The sequence below is a fragment of the Jaculus jaculus genome, chromosome 12 (genome assembly GCF_020740685.1).
Source record: "Jaculus jaculus isolate mJacJac1 chromosome 12, mJacJac1.mat.Y.cur, whole genome shotgun sequence".
Classification (NCBI taxonomy): domain Eukaryota; kingdom Metazoa; phylum Chordata; class Mammalia; order Rodentia; family Dipodidae; genus Jaculus; species Jaculus jaculus.
In genome coordinates this window covers 21604167-21623428 of record NC_059113.1, presented here as the reverse complement: position 1 = coordinate 21623428, position 19262 = coordinate 21604167, and the positions used below count along the sequence as shown (strand labels likewise).

The following is a 19262-nucleotide window of genomic DNA, read 5'->3' as shown; positions in this document are numbered from 1 at the left end:
AGATAATAAAAGATAAAGGTATAGAACCTATGTGGGACTGGAGAGACGGTTCAGCCTTTAAAGGTGCTTGTTTCCAAAGCCAGCCCAGTGGCTTGTGTTCGGGTCTCCAGTACCCACATAAAGCCAAATGCACAAAGTGGCACATGCATCTGGAGTTTGTTTGCAGTGGCAAGAGGTCCTTGGGCACCCATTCTCTCCTCTCTCCTCTCTCTTTCTCTCTCTCCCTCCCACTTGCAAATAAATAAAATACTTTTTAAAAACACATAGAGCCTACAAACATTTATATTCCTGAAAGAAGGGAAAATTTGAGGCCATGGTTAAAAACAAACTGAATTATGCCCTCTAAATATTTATGCCCATGCCCATAGATTAATATAACTCTCACTTTTGATCAAAGAAACTTCTCTTTCAAGGTGGCGGTAACCACTGAGGAGACTCAAAAACATCAACGTGTTGAGATGTTACAGTGGAATGGTCAAACCAGACATCTCTATCATACCCTCCAAGGGTCCATTCAGGGACCATTGCAGAAGGATCATAGAAAGAATGTAAAAGTTAAAGGAAGAGGAGGAGTGCTTTGGAATGCAGTCTTCCAGACACAAAATGGCTGTATCATTCATTATCTCACAGCGGCCGATGCTACCTACATAGTATCAGGACAAAACAAAATTAATATCATCAATATATAATAGAGACTAGGAAGAGAAGAAGAGGCCTTTGGAGGGGGGATATGAGGAGGAGCACAAGAGAATGATGGGAGGGGATTATGATCAGGGCACATTGTGTATAGGTATGGAGGTTGTCAATAAAAAGTTTTTTAAACAAACTGAATAAGAGGAAAGTAATTTTGTGTTTTGTTTTTGAAATATGGGGATGGAAGCTATATATAGTCATAAGAAATAAATAATTTAGAAAGGTCACAATGACAATAAAATAATTAATCGCCAAAGTTCTTAGCCTGCTAACTAGAGCAAATGAAGGGAAATGATAAATAATTGATTATGAGTTATTCATTGACCATCAAGCACCTTTCTGGCAAGTCATATTCAGTGCGATCCATAATTTGTAGACCTCGTGCACTATTGGATAGTAAGTTAATTCTTTGTTCCCTTTGCTTCAACAGCTTGGACTTGCTGAGTGATGGCTCTCTGACTTTCTCTGTGTTCTTTAGAGATAGGCATGGGTTGATGCAGCACACGTCATATGTTCTGTCCAGAGGCCCTGTGCATTCTGGTGAGAAGTACTTTTCAACCTTCTCATCTGGTATTCAGCCCACCCCCAGAAAGCAATGAACCTTCTTGCAGCCTGTCCTTTGATAGCAGCCCATGGATCACACTGTGTTCCTTGACCTGCTGGCAACATGCCACTGGCCCCCAAGGTTAAGGCTGCTTAGGCTAGGAGACAAGTGTTTACCGAAAATGTCAAAAAGTAACTGAAAATTTAGTCCTCTGTGCTCCATAAAAACTTCAATTATTTCTTCTCATAAATTGTATTGTCTTGTCATGTAAACTGTGCTTCTAAACTTTCTATTATGTACCAGAAGCCAAGAATTTACTGGTCCAAGTGAAAACTCAGTAAATTCTAGATTCTTGATCCAACAGGGTAAAGATGTCAGGCCAGTATGCTCTTAGTGAATGCTACACTCATCAACAAAGACCTGAAAGTCACCCTTTTAGTTTCTAGTGTGCTGGAGAGTTATGGGCCCAGGGTTCACTGTCCCAGCAAATTGAGTGGAGGAAGGACATGAAGCTAGGCTTAGAGACAGACATCATCAACGTTTTCCTTCCCTTCATTTGCCCCCTAAGATTTGTGAAGGTCTCCTCTTTCAGGATCACCAATAAAGTACCCACAGTCTCTGTTAGTATGTCATCCCTGATTGAGTTCCCAGTGGTGTTTCCAAAGTCTCAATAATCAGGGAGTTCCTGCATAAATAATATAACTACATATTCCATGCACCGAATGAAGCACCCAGGAGACAGACGCCTTTATGGGAAGAGAGCTTCTTCCTTGGTACTGAAAAGTTTCCTAACCTGGAATAAACTCCTCTAGAAAGTAATGGATATGAAGATCAAGGACATGAAGTTTCTTCACATTTCTGTGTGTTGAGAGGGGAAGGTTGTGCCTGTGTATGTTTTATGGGTATGGGTGTAAATGCATATGTGTGCATGTGCATGTGGAAACCAGAGATTGTCGTTCTCAGAAACACTTTCCACCTCTTTGAGACAAGGTCTCTCACTGACCTGGAGCTCACTGATTAGTCTAGACTGGATAACAAACCATCTACAGGGATCTTTGTGTCTCCACCTTCCCAAGTGGGTTCACAGGTGTATGCCATCGGGCCCAACTTTATTTGAGTATTGGAGATAGAGCTCATCAGCAAGGGAAGCACTTTACTGACAACTCTCTCCCCAGTCCTGTTATTGACAGTTTCTGAAGTAGGCATTCATATGCCTTCTTTGAGCCTTCCTGGGGTCTCCAAAAAAAACTCTGTGCACTTCATTATACTCCAAAAGGTAACTTGTGCCACATTGCCAGAAATAGGCTTATGCTTAAATGCCAATTTCTTTTTGTTGTGATTTTGCCTTCTTAAGTACTTCATAGGTTTTCTAAGGCTCTCACTTCTTTCCCTAATTCCTCCCATGCTACACTCTGACTGGGATGTCTGAGCAGTTTATGCTTAGTAAGTCTTTAGATAAAAGTTAGTTGGTGTCATTCAGTTGCTTGGATGGAGATAACCAGAGTTTTCACATTTCATTAGCCCATGTATGATTTCAAACATGTTTTCATTGCTTAAGTATGCTAATGTAGAGTCACTAAAACACTAACGAGTTGGTATAATGTTACATCTGGTGCTTCTCCCTCGATCATCAGGGAAATAAGGTAAGTATTTTTATTCTGTAGTTGTTGCTTTAACTTTCATAGCTCCTCCAGAACCCAAAAGACAATAATGATTTTAAAAATCATATATATATATAATTTTATTTGAGAAATAGAGAGGCAGAGAGAGAAAGACAGAATGGGCATACCAGGGCCTCTAGCTGCTGCAAATGAACTCCAGATGTATGCACCACCCTGTGCATCTGGGTTATGCAGGTCCTGGGGAATTGAACCTGGGTTCTTTGGCTTTGCAGGCAAGCACCTTAACCACTAAGCCATCTCTCCAGCCCCAATGTTGAATTTTTATTTTTTTTATTTATTTACGCTTCACGAACTTGCATGTCATCCTTGCACAGGGGCCTTGCTAATCTTCTTTGTGTCATTCCAATTTTAGTATGCATGCTGCCAAAGCAAACAATGTCGACTTTTTAAACAGAATTTCTTTCCTGCCTTCTCTGGGACCGTTCTATCCTTGCATGTTGTGAGTTTTACCATCTTAGCCTGTACCTTGCCAACATTTGACAAACGTGCTTTATCTGACCGACAGTCATGTCCTTGCATGCTAGCTCATGGTACAGTGCCTCAGGACAACTCAGAAATGTTCTTGCCACTGAAAGGTTCAATAATTTTGCATCATCTTGAGGGCTAAATAAACAGGTACATTTTCCTCATCCCAGAGCTGATTCTGCTTTAACCTCTGCTCAGCTATGAGGGCCGTGCTTTCCATCCTTGGACTGCTCATCTTGTTGTCCATAGTTCCTCGGGGTAAGACAACAACCTTTCATTCCAGAGTTACGAAAATAGAGGTGGAAGAGAATACAGGATTCTCCATGTATTTGAAAACAATGCAAGCAGGTTTTACTCTCCCATGAAGACTGTTTGGAAGGATGGAGAGCTGATGATAAGTACAAAATCTGAAAGATACTTCTTTTTTATAATTTAACCTGTAAACTCTAACTTGAAGGTTCTGTTTGATGGAAAGAGAGTTGGAAGATGTCTAAAGCATGCAAGACCTTTGAGGAATTGAGAAAATGGAAAGTGAGTAATTAGAAAAAAGGCAGGAATGGGCTGGAGAGATGGATCAGCAGTTAAGGTGCTTGCCTGCAAAGCGTAAGGACCCAGGTTTGATTCTCTAGTAACCACATAAAGCCAGATGCACAAGGTAGCACATGTATCTGGAACTCGTTTGCAGTGGCTGGAGGACCTGGCATGCCCAATCTCCCTCTCTCTCTCTCTCTCTCTCTCTCTCTCTCTCTCTCTCTCTTTCTCTCTCTCTAAAAATAAGTAAATAAATAAAATATTTTTTAAAAGAAAAAAGTAGGGGAAGGAGAGAAGAGGTACATTCTCTGTCATAGTCCTTGACTCAGAAAATGTTGTCATCACTGGTCTAACCAAGTGTCTAGTTGGTTTGTTGCTTTAATGTTGGCCAAAACCTATATGATTGTGACTACTCTATATGAGGATTAAGTATGATAGGACTCAATATCCACCTTAGTGCTGAACCAAATGCTAAGTGCTAAGTAAGCAATCTACTCTTCCCAAATTAAATGTTACAATATTTTTAATGTTTTTTTTTTAAATTTTGTTTATTTATTTCAGAGAGCGTGATAGAAAGAGAGAAAGAATGGGCATGCCAAGGCCTCCAACCACTGCTAACAAACTCCAGACTCATGCACCACCTCGGGCATTTGGCTTACATGGGTCCTGGAAAGTTGAGCCATGATCCTTTGGCTTTGCAGGCAAACACCTTAACTGCTAAGCCATCTCTCCAGCCCAAATTTTACAATATTTTTATGTATTTATTTGAGAGAAAGAAAGAAAGAGTGTGCCAAAGCCTCTTACTACTTCAAACCAACTCCAGACACATGTGCCACCCTGTGAGTCTGGCTTTGCATAAATACTGTGGAATTGAACCTGGGCCATCAGGCTTTACAAGTAAACACTTTAAACCACAGGGCAATCTCCCCAGCTTAATTATTCAACAAATACATACACCCAGCTGAATATTATTAGCTAATGATTTATTTATCTTTCCTAATGCACACACTTTCCTGGAGTACAATTCAAAATTTCCCTTTGACTTTTTAAGATATTTCCATGGAGATAGAATTAACCATAAAATGTTTAAATATATTCAACCATTGGTGTAAATTTTAAGTATTTTTAAATATATCATTCAGGGATTTTCAGTATATTCGTAGTTCTTTAACTATCACCACTATCTCATTCCACAATGTTTTCATAGACCAAATAGAAATTTCATATTCATTCTCCTCCCTCTGGACCTTGGAAGTCACTAATCTTACTGTTATCCTCCAAGGTAATACTTCTTCTGTACATTTACTATAAGTAGAACCACATTTTACCTTTTGGTATGGCTCTTCTCACTTAGTGAAATGTTTTCAAGGTCATCCATCATATAGAAATAATTCTTGTTGCTGAGATCTTTCCGGTGTTGTGATGTATGGACAGAGATATTGACTTTCCTCTTAGGACTGCTTTCATTGCACACCATAGATTTTGGTAGGTTTTACTTTCATTCTCATTCAGTTATAGGAACTTTTTATTTCCTTTTTCACATCTTTAATGACCAATTCATTATTCAACAGTGTGTTATTTTCAGCTTCAAGTGTTGGGCATTTTCAGTAGTTTTTCTTGTTAATTTCTATCTTTATTGTCTTGTGGTCAGATAAAATACATGGAATATTTTCTGAAATGTGTGCCCTAATATGTGATCTACATCATAGTAAGTCCCATGGGCTACTGAGAAGAATGTAAATTCTGTAGGTTTGGTTGGAATTTTCTATAATCATCTTTTGGGGCTATTTGCTCTACAGTGTCATTCAGCTCCATTGTGTCTGGGTCTTGTGTAGGTAGTGTCAGGCACTGTGAGGTCATGGATATCCAGGCCATTTTATGTCTGGAGGGAGCAAATTGTAAGGAGTCCTACCCTTCCTTTGGCTCTTACATTCTTTCCGCCACCTCTTCCACAATTGACCCTGAGCTTGTTAAAATATGTTTTATCCTAAGAAGTTTCTTTCCTATTGTGTTTGAGTTGTGGAATATTTCAAACATTAAAAATAACAAGAAAGGGCTGGGGAGATCACTCAATTGGTAAAGGGCTTACCTTACAAGCATGAGGACCTGAGGTCAATCCCTAGTACCCATGTCAAAATGCTGAGCATCTCAAATATTTATGTTGCTCTCGCCCTTTCGTCAGAGGAGTTTCTTTGTGCAATGGTGGTCGCTATGGGGAAGACTGAAACCTCACCAAGGTACTGAAGATAGGAGGCTGGGGAGTGGTCTGCATTGAATGAGTTATCTCCTTCACAGCCTCCAAGGCTCAGGAAACATGGTGGAAGTGGGGACAGAGAGAACGTAAGAGCCAGAGTATGTGGAGGTGCACTTTGGAACATTGTCTCTGGCCATGAAATGGCCATTGCAATCATGACTTCAAACTGGCTGTGCTCACCAGCATAAGACCTGCACAGCATTGTGCTCATTAACATGCCTTCATGTGTGACAGAAAGTGGAGGGAAAAAAGATATCAAAGTAAGAGGGATTCATTGGAAACAAAAAGGGATTCAATGGAAGGAAGACAGGGGAGGAATAAAGAAAGTAATAGGAGGGTGCTATAATCAAAATATACATATTATACAAATTATACACATGTCTAAAAAAGTAAACAAGAAACCTATCTAATCAGCTGAGTCCACAGTGCATCAAAGAGTGAACCTGCTTCACACTCAACATAGAGAAGCTTCTCTTTTCTGATGGCAGTGACCACTGCTGAGAAGTGACAACAGAGCGTTCAGCCCTGATACCTCTCTGCTACACCCTCTGAGGCTCGGGGACCATCACAAAGGAGGTGGCAGAAAGAATGTAAGAGTCAAAGGAAGGGGGAAAGTGTGTACAATACTGTCTTCCAGAAACATAGTGACCTTGATGTTCATCACCTAACACTGGCTGACACTACTTACACAAGACCTGCATAATAGGGAAAATATGATGACAGCAAAATAAAAGAGAGACTACTTGGAAGGAAGGGATTTCATGGAAGGGGGCTTGGGGGGAGGGGAAGGAAGAGTGGTGGGAGGGGATTATGGTCATGGTGTATGTTTATATTCATGGGAGTTGCCAAAAAGTTTTTTTTTAAAGTGAAAAAAAAAAAAAAAAGCTGGGTGTGGTAATGCATGTCTTTAATCCCAGCACTCTGGACGCAGTGGTAGGAGGATCGCCGTGAGTTCGAGGCCACCCTGAGACTAATTCTAGGTCAGCCTGGGCCACAGTGAGACCTACCTCGAACCCCCCCCCACAAAAAAAAAGTGAAAAAAATGTTTCTAAGAGAACAATACCCAAGGTTTTCCCCTGACCTTCACACGGCCACATGTACATGAACACACACAAATGAAAGTACACAAATACACACATGAATAAATATTAACGAAGTATCAATAGTAACACATCACGTTGTACAATACATCATTATCGTTCTTTTTCCAAAGCCAGAGGTGCTCTTCACATTAGTGAATGTCTTGGGCTGTACCACACCTGCAGACTGAAGTGCAGCAGTGACGAGAGCTCAGCCAGGTACTGCGAGGACTGGACCATCTGCTGCAGGCTGAAGAAATCCAAGAGAGAGGAATACAGGATCAGAGGGAACGCATTAACTTCATGATCATGGCATGCTGAGCTGGTCACATTAAAATAGACACAACTCGGGCTGGAGAGATGGCTTAGCAGTTAAGCACTTGCCTGTGAAGCCTAAGGACCCTCGTTGGAGGCTCGATTCCCCAGGACCCACATAAACCAGATGCACAAGGGGGCACATTTGTTTGCAGTGCCTGGAGGCCCTGGTGCACCCATTCTCTCTCTCTCTCTCTCACTCACTCACTCTTTCTCTCCCTGACATTCTCAAATAATTAAATGAATAAGCAAATAAAAGAATGTTTAAAATAGACACAAGCCTTATGAACTCTGTTTTCATGGGTGTGATTTTCTTATCATGACCCTGCATATAGTGCTATATCTCAGCCGCGCCACGTAAAACAAAAACAACTGTTGCCCTTTGGCAAGTTACTGATCCACCATTTCAGTTTCCTTGTCTATCAAGTACATAGCAGTAGTTTTTGCACTGTGATGTTGTGGTAATTTGTAAACTAGTATGCTCTAAGGTTTTAAAGAGGATTTGAGGATAGGGACCACCTCAGTAGCTAGTAGGAGAGAATGGCACAGGCAAGAGGGCCTGAAAGACAGAAACTGCATGAATCCAGGTCCCCAGGACACACATAAACAGCGGGGCATGACCACACCCATCTTTTCCCAAGTCCTTCAAGGAGCAGAACCCAAGAGGCACTGGAGGTCACAGAAACCACTGCTCTGCATCCAGAGAGAGACTTTGTCTCAAGGAAATACACAGACAAGCAATAGAGGAAGGGTACCTAACATTCTCTCCTGATCTCCACACACCTGAAAGCACATCACACATATATGTGCACACACTACAAACACACACACAATGCACATAACTACACATGCAAAAACATCTAAAACAAAAATAAAATGAGTTTTTGAGCCTATGGTAACAACTATGTACGTAGTAGCTATAATTTCATGAGACCAGAGACTTTCATCCATTCTATTGCTTTCCAGAATTCATTGAATTGTTCTATAGGCCTCCAAAATAGTTCATATGGTTTTGAAAATAATTTATTTTTATGTTTATCAGATATGGATTTTTATATATGTACAATCTTATTTTTTTAGATGAAGTCTCACTATGTCACCTAGGGTGCCCTCAAACTTGAGATCCCTGTGTGCCTAGTTCACAAGTGCTGGGACTGTAAGCATGTGCCACTATGCTTGGCTCTTAGACACAATCTGTTAACTTCACTGTATTCTGCTTCAATAATCTACAGCTGGAATACTGCTAGTGTGGATCAAAAAAAAATCAAAAAGATACACAGGATGAGGATCTGAGAACATCACTCAGTGGGTAAAGCACTGACCACATATGCATGAGGACATGAGTTCAAATCCCCAGCACTCAAGTACCTGCAGGGTGGGCATGGCCGCCCACTTGTAATCCCATTACTTGAGAGATGGAAACAAGAAATCCCTGAAACAAGCAGCTTATGCAACTAAACTAGCTAAGTTGGTGAACCATAGGTTCACATGAGAGATCCTGACTCAGGAAAAGGGGAGAGTGATGGAGAAATATACCCATTGTCAACCTCTGGCCTCCATATGCACGAACATGCACACACACATGCACACATACACACACACAAACATTCATATACACATGCATTCATGCCACACACATATATACACACCAAAAATGATATACAAAAGGAACTTCAGAAGCAGAGATGATAGGATTTCTGGGCCTATGCTGTCATGAAAACGCCTGAATGATTATTATATTCCAGAGGTGACATGGATATTGATGGCATACATGTATATTACATATTTTGATCATAATCCCCTCCCCTTACCCCATTCCCTTCCCACTGAACCCCTTCTTCCCAGCTAGTCCCTCTTCTACTTTGATGCCTTTTTTTTTTCATATGTGAGTTTGTGCGACTTGCTGAATTTAATCTCTGGCTCTTACATTCTTTCTTCTTCCTCTTCCACAATATTCCCTGAGCTTTGGAATGGGTGATACAGATGTCACATTAAAAGGTGAACACTCTAGTCACTTATTCTCAGCACTTTGATAAGTTTTGAGTCTGTCCAGTACTTACTGCAGTCTACACAAAGAAGTTTCTCTGACTCCAGGTGAGAGCCGTACTAATCTATGGTTATAAACATAAATATTTAAAGAGCAATTTGATTGGCACAACATATCCATTGAGACAATGTCACACTATATAAATCAGGCTAGCCACAAACTCACAATTCTATTACCTCAGCCATCTGAATACTGGAATGATAGGTATGTACCACCATGCTAGGCTCATGCTTTGAGATTTGTAAAATACAAAAGAGTCAGATGAAATATTTTACAAAGTATTTTATAAAGTAATAGGTTTCATTAAGACATTTCCATACATTCATTTAATGTACTTTGATCATCTTTACTCCCTCTGTTAACACTTTTGTGGGGTGTTTTTGGGAAGGGTATTGTTACCAGTTTTTTCAAGATATGGTTTCACTCTAGGACAGGATCACTGGAATGCAGAGTGTAGTCCCAGGCTGGCCTCACAGTGATCTTCCTATCTCAACCTCCCAAATGATGGGACTAAATGTGTGAGCCGCCACCCACCACACACAGCTCTTTTACCCTTGTTATCCTCTCTCCCTCTTCCCCCTTGACCACAACTCATACAAGGTTCATGGAATATCACAGAAGAGGGAATGGAAAGAATGCAAAAGCTAGAGGAAAGGAAGAAGTGGTGAGTAGCTAAATCCTCCAGATTGAAACACACTCTCCTAGACAGAAAAGGGATGCACATAAGACCCAGGAAGCTAAGGAAACTGAAACCCCACTAACCCCACTGAGGAGGGGCCCCGTGAAATGGGGGTAGGGATGAAGGAAAAGTGGGTACCATGGCTGGAGAGATGGCTTAGCAGTTAAGCGCTTGCCTGTGAAGCCTGAGGACCCCAGTTCGAGGCTTGATTCTACAGAACCAATGTTAGCCAGATGTACAAGGGGGCGCACGCATCTGGAGTTCCGTTTGCAGTGTCTGGAGGCCCGGGCACGCCCATTCTCTCTCTCTCTCTCTCTCTCTGTTGCTCTCAAATAAGTAAAAATAAACAAAAAAAATTTTAAAAAAGAAAAGTGGGTACCAACACTTGATGTATACATATGAAATATATTGTTGTTGACAATAATAATAAAATTTAAAAAGAAATTAAAAACTTTTAATTAATTAAATGGTTCTTTGAAAAACTAAACAAGATTGATAAACCACTGACCAAACTGATCAAAAAGGAAAAAAGAGAATAGGGCTGGAAGGATGGCTTAGCAGTTAAGGCATTTGCCTGCAAAGCCAAAGGACCCAGGTTCAATTCCCCAGGACCTATGTCAGCCAGATGCAGAAGGGGGCACATGTGTCTGGAGTTTGCTTGCAATGGCTGGAGGCCCTGGAGCTCCCATTCTCTCCCTCTCTCTCTTTCTCTCTCTCTCCCCCTCTTTCTCTGTCAAATAGATAAATAAATAAAATATTAAAAAAGAGTGAATACTCAAGTCAACAACATTAGAAATGAAAATGAAGATGTCACAACTGATAGCAATAAAGTTGGAATCAAATCAGTTCAAATCAAATCAGGGTATATATCAAAAACCTGTATTCCACAAAATTGGAAAACCAAAAAAAAAAAAAAAAAAGAATTCCTTGCTCATATCACCTTCTAGAACAGATACACTACCAGAGCAAACCTTTTGCTTCTAACAAAATTGAGAAAGTAATTAAAAATCTCCCAACAACAACAACAAAAAATCTAGGCCCAGAATCATTACTGAGTTCTACCAAACCTTCATTCAAGCACTAAGACCACTTCTCCTGAAATTATTTAATTATTTCACACCATTGAGATAGGGGGAATGCTCCCAAACTGTTTTTATGAAGCCAGCATGGCTCTAATACCTAAACCAGACAGAGACAAAACAAGAGTAGAAAATCATAGACCAATATCCCTAATGAATTTAGACACAAAAATTCTCCACAAAATCCTTGCAAACCAAATCCAAAAACACATAGAAAACATTTTCTACGGAATTTCAGATGTCAGAATGGTTCAACATACACAAACTGATAAATGTAATTCACTATACAAATAAATTTATACACAAAAATCACATGACTATTTCAATAGATGCAGAAAAGGTATTTAACAAAGTACAATGCCCCCTCCTTCATGTTTAAAACATTGGAAAGCTAGGGATGGAGAGACTATGCCTCACCATAATATAGGCTATTTATAACACACCTAAGGCTCAGATCACACTGGCTGGAGAAAAACTTGAGGCATTCCCTTTATGGTCTAGAGCAAGACAGAGGTGCCAACTCTCAACATTGCTTTTAAACCAGGTTGAAGTCTTAGCTCAAGCAAAGAGAAGATAAACAAAAAAGAAATACAAATTGATAACTTAGAACTCAACCTAGGCCTATTTGCAGATAATATGATTTTATATAAAACTGACCAAAAGACTCCATCAAAACAGTTCTAGGGCCAGGCGTGGTGGCACGTCTTTAATCCCAGCACTCAGGAGGCAGAGGTAGGAGGATCACCATGAGTTCAAGGCCACCCTGAGACTACATAGTGAATTCCAGGCCAGCCTGGGCTAGAGCAAGACCCTACCAAACAAACAAACAAACAAGCAAACAATAAACAGTTGTAGGGCTGGAGAAGTGGCTTAGTAGTTAAGGAGCTTGCTTGCGAAGCCTAAGCACCCATGTTTAACTCTCCAGATCCCACATAAGCCAGACACACAACAGTGAGGCAAGCTCAAGGTGGCACGTGTCCACTAGGTGGCACAAGCATCTGGAGTTCAATTGCAGTGGTTGAGGCCCTAGAGTGCCAATTCTCTCTCTCTCTCTCTCTCTCTCTCTTGCTCTCTCTAAAAAAAAATTTTTTTTTAATTTTATAAAGGGAATTTATTGGATTAGCTTACAGTAGTCCAATAGCAGTTGCAGGCCCGAGAATCACCGAACCTGGTAGCTGCTCATTCCACGTGGCCAGATGCCTCAGCAGTCCCGACCCGGCACTGCAGATGGTGCTGGAAAGCCTGGAGGCTTCCTGAGGAGCCGCTGGGTTTCGATCCACGTGCGTCTTCAGTTGATGTTGGTCTTTAGTCCGTACTGGTCTTCAATCCATGCTAGAAGGTAGGGAGCAGCTCCGGCAGCCAAGTGGAAGGAAGGAAGGAAAAGGGACTTATAAAAAAATTTTTAAGTTCTAAAGGTGATAAATTCTTTCAGTAAATTAGCAGGATACAAAATCAATACACAAAAGTCATTAGCCAACTAACACACCAAAGATAAGCATATAAGAAAGAGATAAGTGATGCTATCCCATTTTAATAGCCACAAAAAAATTAAATACCTTAGAATAGCAATAAACAAGGAAAATGAAAGACCCATACAATGAAAATATAGAAGCACTGAAGAAAGAAATTGAGGAGGACATGAGAAGATGGAAAGATCTCCCATTCTCATGGACTGGAAGAATTAATATTGTGGGCTGGAGAGATAGCTTAGTGGTTAAGGTGCTTGCCTGTGAAACCTAAGGACCTAAGTTTGATTCCCCAGAACCCATATACACCAGACGCACAAGGTGGTGCACGCATTCAGAGCAGTGTTCTTAACAGAAATAGAAACATAATCTCAAAGTTTGTATGGGAGCTGGAGAGATGGCTAAGTGGTTAAGGCACTTGCCTGTGAAGCCTAAGGATCAAGGTTCAATTCCCTAGAACTCACAAAAGCCAGATGCACATGGTGCATGTCATTGTCACCCAACTGTGTCCAGCGTGTGAACTCAGTGGGTTCCAACAATGACTGAAAGATAGATCTATTGAAAACTGGCTTCAAGCCACAAGCTTGGGCCTCGGGCCAAAACCGAGTCTCTGAAGGTGGAGTCAGGGTGTCCTATAGGGACAGTGGATGTGAAATGGCTTGAAATAGCTGGCACATAACTAAATGTCTTGCTGGTAATGCTATGACCCAGTGGCCTCAGGAAGCCAGAAGTGGGGGAGAGCTAGCAGCAGGGCATTTTAGGAGGATGACAGTGACACTGGTCCCCATCCCCTAAGTGCTATCCCTCTCTCTCAGTTTCCCTCATGGAACCATAGCTTGGTCCTTTGTGGCATAAACATAATCAATGTGAGATACGCAAAGGCCACATTTGCAAGAAAATCTGCATGCTGTGTGTTCCCTAGTCTGGAGGCACCTCTCTGGGGACAAAGGAGTCAGGTGGAGACACAAGGCACAGTGTTCAGAAGCCCTGCTGCACAGAGGAGTGAATGTGATCCTCGCCTACGTCTATCGTTCAAATGGTTCATACTTGGCCCATAATTGATGCCTTTTGAACAGGAAGATTTGAGGCAGGGGGTAGAAGTTTTCTGAACACCACCACCACCACCACCACCACCCCCGAAAAAAAAAGACAAAACAATTTTGAGAACCTTCACTTTGGAAGCAAGTGGACTCTTCTCAACATTATCAAGTTACCCATTTCTGCCCAGAGAAAGGAAATTTCTGGCTGCTCACACTCATGTTCTTGGGGGTCCCGCTGCGCTATAAGTTAATGCCTGTGAACAATCGCCTCTGTTTATAGATTCTGCTCAGCATAGTATATGTATTGGCTTGTGAGTAAGAGATTGCATGGGTATCTGAGGCAGAAGGGTACATGCAAAGGGTTCCAAAGAACAGCAACCTTCCCACCCTAAGTCTAGCTATCCTCTGAAAGTCCCAATATGTCACCCTGCCCTGTTTCTATCAATATCAGCCCAACCTCACCCACAAACTTCATAGATGTTCCATTCCAAAATCCAGAATCACTTTCTTCTCTGAAGAGAGCCTTTTCCTCTTACATATCCTTAGCATCTTCTCTTCGTCCCCTGCAGCAGCACAGAGCGCCCATCTCTGCTCTTGTTCCTCCCTGTTTGGACTTCAATCCTGCTTTTGCCTCACTGTTGTAGTGCCTCACACCCACAGAGGAAGGGGTCCATTTTACCTGGTGGAGCATGGGAGAGCAAGGCGTGGACCCCAGGGATCAACAGCAATTTCCTCATGGCCAAACTAAGGAGCAAAGAGGCAGCTGAGAGAAAGGGCTCTGCACTGTTAGCGAACCTTCAGGAACACGAACATCTGCTTGCTCCACTGAGCAGTCCATTGAACGCAGGGTCTGGTTCTGACTGTATCAACTCATCACTAAGGCATACTTGTCAGGGTCACCAGGGTTCACAGTGTGTCAATAGCCCATTCTAGTGTCCACTAGGATGCTGTGTAGATGTCTTTATATCTTCATTACATACTTATCTCACAAATGCCTGGTGCATTTACAGAGCTGCTTCATATCGTTGGTGGTAATGAGAGTTGTTCTCAATATTACACATGCAAAACTAACATGGGTATTATTCTCACCATCTTTTTGGGAAAAAAAAAAGACATTTTCATTGACAACTGCCATACATATACACCCTGCATCCCAATCAATTCCCCTCATTATCCATCCTCTCCTATCTGCCCTCCGGTGAGCCTTTTCTTTTCCAGCCATTCCTTCCCTCTTCTATTTTGATGGCACCTTATTGGCCCACATATTATACAGGTCTTGGGTTTATAGTGTCAGCCGCTGTGAGGTCATGAATGCAACAGTAACTTTGTGTCTGGAAGACAGTATTCCAAAGTATTCCTCTCATCCTTTAGCTCTTAGATTCTTTTTACCACCTCTTCCGCAATGGTCCTTAAGCCTTGTAGGGTCTGGCAGAGATGTCGCTGAGTGTTAAGCATTCCATTTTCACTTCTTCTCAGCACTTTGATGAGTTTTGAGCCTCTCCTGCTGCCATCTGAAAAAAAAAAAAAAAGCAGCTTCTCTACACAAAAGTGAGAGTAACATTAACTTATGAGCATAAACCGAAACATTTTGAGAGCAATCTGGTGGGCGTAATATATCCATTTATCCCCAGTACAGTAGTAGTTTCTCCCACCCAGGATTTATGACCTCCCTAACCATGGGCTTTTGATTAGGCTTTAAGTGCCAGGCAGGAATTTCCTCCTGTGGTGTAGACCTCAAATCCAATCAGAGAGGAACTGGTTTTCCCCATAAAGGACATGCTGTCACTGCACCAGATGTCACCTTTTGTCTGCCTCGCCAGCCATGTAGGCTCAAGATCCTGTTGATGACTTTCATCCCCCAGCAGGCTGTATGGCACTTTCCAGTACTGTAACAGCCAGTCAACAGGAAGGAGGCTTCGAGCTTGATTTCTCAGTGGCCTGCAGGTAAAGCATGTGGTGTCTTCAGCGTGGGCAACCAACAGCCTCGGTAATAGACTATATGCTTTTGATCTTCCCATCTTTAAAAACAAGTAATATGAGGGCTGGAGAGATGGTTCAGTGGTTAAGGTGCTTGTCCACAGAGTCTAGAGACCCAGGTTCAGTTCCCCAGCACCCAGTTAAAGCTGGATGCACAGAGTAGCACATGCATCTGGAGTTCGTTTGCAGTGGCCGGATGCCCTGGCGCACCCATTCTCTCACTGTCTGTCTCTCTTCTCTGTCTATCTCTGCTTGCAAAGAAATAAAACATTATTTTAAAAGACAAGTAATATAAGTCATCTTTGGAACAAATGGCTCTCCCAAGTTCACATCAGTCATAAATGGCAGTAGCACAATTTACATGTGGGTTTTCCTGATTCCTCTATATGCGAAAGTTGAAGTCTGAACTGACCTTACTTGAGTGTGGCTACAAACTCTTGAGGAAAGTATGAACTGCCCAAATAGCCTGGACAAATGCCAATAGCCCCGCCAACATGAGTGCAGAGAATACACGGATCCTGTGACCTCCTGATGAGCCTGACCGTGTGGAAGGCATATACTGGATAATGTGAGGGACGCACAGAATCCCTATTATATTATATTATATCATATTATATTATATCATATCATATATCATATCATATCATATCATATTATATTATATTATATGCCCCCCACGCATATAATGGCTGTTCTTCTAGTTCCAGGGAAGCATTTTTTCCCCTTCAGGGGATTATATATTTAGGAATGATGGTATAGACGTTCGAACTTGCACCGCAATATAAGGTCTTTGTTTCTTCAGCTGCAGGGCGGGGTGGGAATGGATTGCATTCTATAATAATATCTTGTCCTGTTGTAAAAAGCAAAAATGTTTTTTGCCTCTCCAAGTCCATGGGATATGACCCTTGCTGCATGAGTCCAATTAAATCCAATGAAAAGGACACGTGAATGGCTTAAAGAAGTAACTGTCCAATTTGTCTATAATGTCCACGAGCTTGTTAACCAACTACGGTAGCAGACGCTGCCCAACTCTGGCCAATTTATAAGATTCACTGGCAGAATTGCAGAAGTGTTTTGTGAAGAAGGCTCTGCAGTCCCATCCTTCTTTCTACTTGCTTATCCCAAGCCACAGATTCCCATTACTAATTCAAGTAAAACTGATTAATACGAGAGCTCAAGCTCAAGGGTATGACATGTTCTGAGCACAAAAATAACAGCTGTCTTTGAAGGGTTTTGCTTCTATAGAATCCTCAAAGTAAAATCTATGACTTCTCCCTGTTGGGAAAGAAAAGCCATCAATGGTCTTAACCAGAAGTGGACCCTGTAAGTTTTATAGCTGGATAGCAAGGCCAAATATACCAACTGGTACAATGGTGACCTGCTCCCTGATTGGACTTGAGGCCCACTCCTTGAGAGTAAATTCCTGCCTGGTACTGAAAACCTAATCAAAAGACTATGGCTGAGGAAGTCATAAGCCAGCGAGGAGAAACTACTACTGTTGTCTGGCTAAATTGGCAATATTATGTCAATAAACTACCCTCTAAATACTTGTTTATACCCATATATTAATGCTACTCTTATTTTTTAGACAAGCATCTCTTTTCAGATGGCAGTGAGCACTGGGGTGACTCAAAACTCACCAAAGTCCTGAGAAGAAGTGACAGTAGAGTATTCAGCACTATGTGAGACATCTCTATCACACCCTCCAAGACTCAGGAACCATGGAGAAGAGGTGTCAGAAAGAATGTAATGGCCCAAGGACGGAGAGGGGTGCTTACAATACTGTCTTCCAGACACAAAGTGGCCTTGGTATTCATGATCTCACAGTGTCTAACACTACCTACACAAGTACTGCATAATAGGAGGAAAATAATGATGAGGTCAAAATAGAAGAGAGACTAGCTGAAAAGAAGAAAGGATTCAGTGTAGGATGGATTGGGAGAGAGAAATGGACAATGATGGGAGGGCTCATATTGCATGTTGTTCAAAGTGTCAATAAAAAGTTCTAAAAATCAAGCTAATGTAAATCATCTTTTATAGGTATTTTCTTTTTCTACTATAAGCACTGAGGATGGAGAGAAGGCTTAGTGGTTAAGGCATTCGCCTGCAAAGCCTAAGGACTCAAGTTGGATTCCCCAGCGCCCACATGAGCCAGATGCACAAGGTGGTGCATGCATCTGGAGTTCATTTGCAGTGGCTGGAGGCCCTGGCATGCCCATTCTCTTTGTTCCTCTTTTTCTCTCTCTAATAAATAAAGTAAGAAATTATATATATAATATATACATAATATAATATATGTTATATAAATAAATAAATAACTATTGCCTACTAAATACTGAGTTTCCAAGTAGGTTCCATTAACTTAACCCCCAGCCACAGGTGAGGGGACCAAGTCTCCCATCCTCACATGCACACCAACCCTGTACATTTTCACCATTCTGCTGGTTATTTCAAAGTGTGTTTCCCTAGTAACCTCATGCTTGGGATCCTTCCATGGGTTACTGCCCACCAGACTGCCTCCATTATGGATACCTATTCCTCATGTGTTGCCAATCTGAGAGAGTAATATTTTTCTTTTTTTGGAGGGGGGAGAGTTCTTTAAGGTAAGATCTCGCTCTCTGACCTGGAATTCACTATGTAGTTTCACAGTGACCTCAAACCCAAGGTGATCCTCCTGCCTCCGCCTCCTGAGCACTGGGATTAAAGGCATGCACCACCATGCCTGGCCACTTTGTCTTTTTATTGTTGATCTTTAGGACTTCCATTCACTGCCTCCCAATTGACAAGAACATTCACAGAATGAATTTCCCTTCATCTGTTTAATGATGGTGGGTCTCCTCTGTTCAGATGAGAACTCAGCTGGGTCTCCTGCCTTCCCCACCACTGCTCAGGCAGTCACCCGTGACAGCTGTAGTATTGGAGGAAAACGAGTGCCCCGAAATGCTCTTAAATTCTTTGTGGGTTTTTTTTTTTTTTTTTGAGGTAGGGTTTCAGTCTAGTCCAGGCTGACCTGAAATTAACTATGCACTCCCAGGATGGCCTCGAATTCACGGTGATCCTCCTACCTCTGCCTCCCGAGTGCTGGGATTAAAGGCATGCGCCACCACTCCCAGCTCTGTATGTTGTTTTTTTAAAAAAAAAAAAAACTTTATTTAAAATTTTTTATTTATTTATTTGAGAGCGACAGACACAGAGAGAAAGACAGATAGAGGGAGAGAGAGGGAATGGGCGCGCCAGGGCTTCCAGCCTCTGCAAACGAACTCCAGATGCGTGCGCCCCCTTGTGCATCTGGCTAACGTGGGACCTGGGGAACCGAGCCTCAAACCGGGGTCCTTAGGCTTCACAGGCAAGCACTTAACCGCTAAGCCAACTCTCCAGCCCTGTATGTTTTTAAGGTAGGAAACAACTGAG

The 19262-nt window shown here is 41.8% G+C and overlaps 1 protein-coding gene and 1 non-coding gene across 2 annotated transcripts; one reads left to right on the top strand and one right to left on the bottom strand.

Annotated features, from left to right (window-relative positions):
- Positions 1 to 3188: 3188 nt before the first annotated feature.
- On the bottom strand, positions 3189 to 3291 carry LOC123453862. The gene has a single exon (XR_006633039.1). It is a non-coding gene; the product is annotated as a U6 spliceosomal RNA (small nuclear RNA).
- Positions 3292 to 3584: 293 nt separating this feature from the next.
- On the top strand, positions 3585 to 7555 carry LOC101605007 (beta-defensin 43-like). The gene is made up of 2 exons (XM_045130551.1): positions 3585 to 3642; positions 7383 to 7555. The coding sequence occupies exons 1-2, from the start codon at positions 3585 to 3587 to the stop codon at positions 7553 to 7555; spliced, it is 231 nt and encodes a 76-aa protein (XP_044986486.1).
- The last annotated feature ends 11707 nt before the right edge of the window (positions 7556 to 19262 follow it).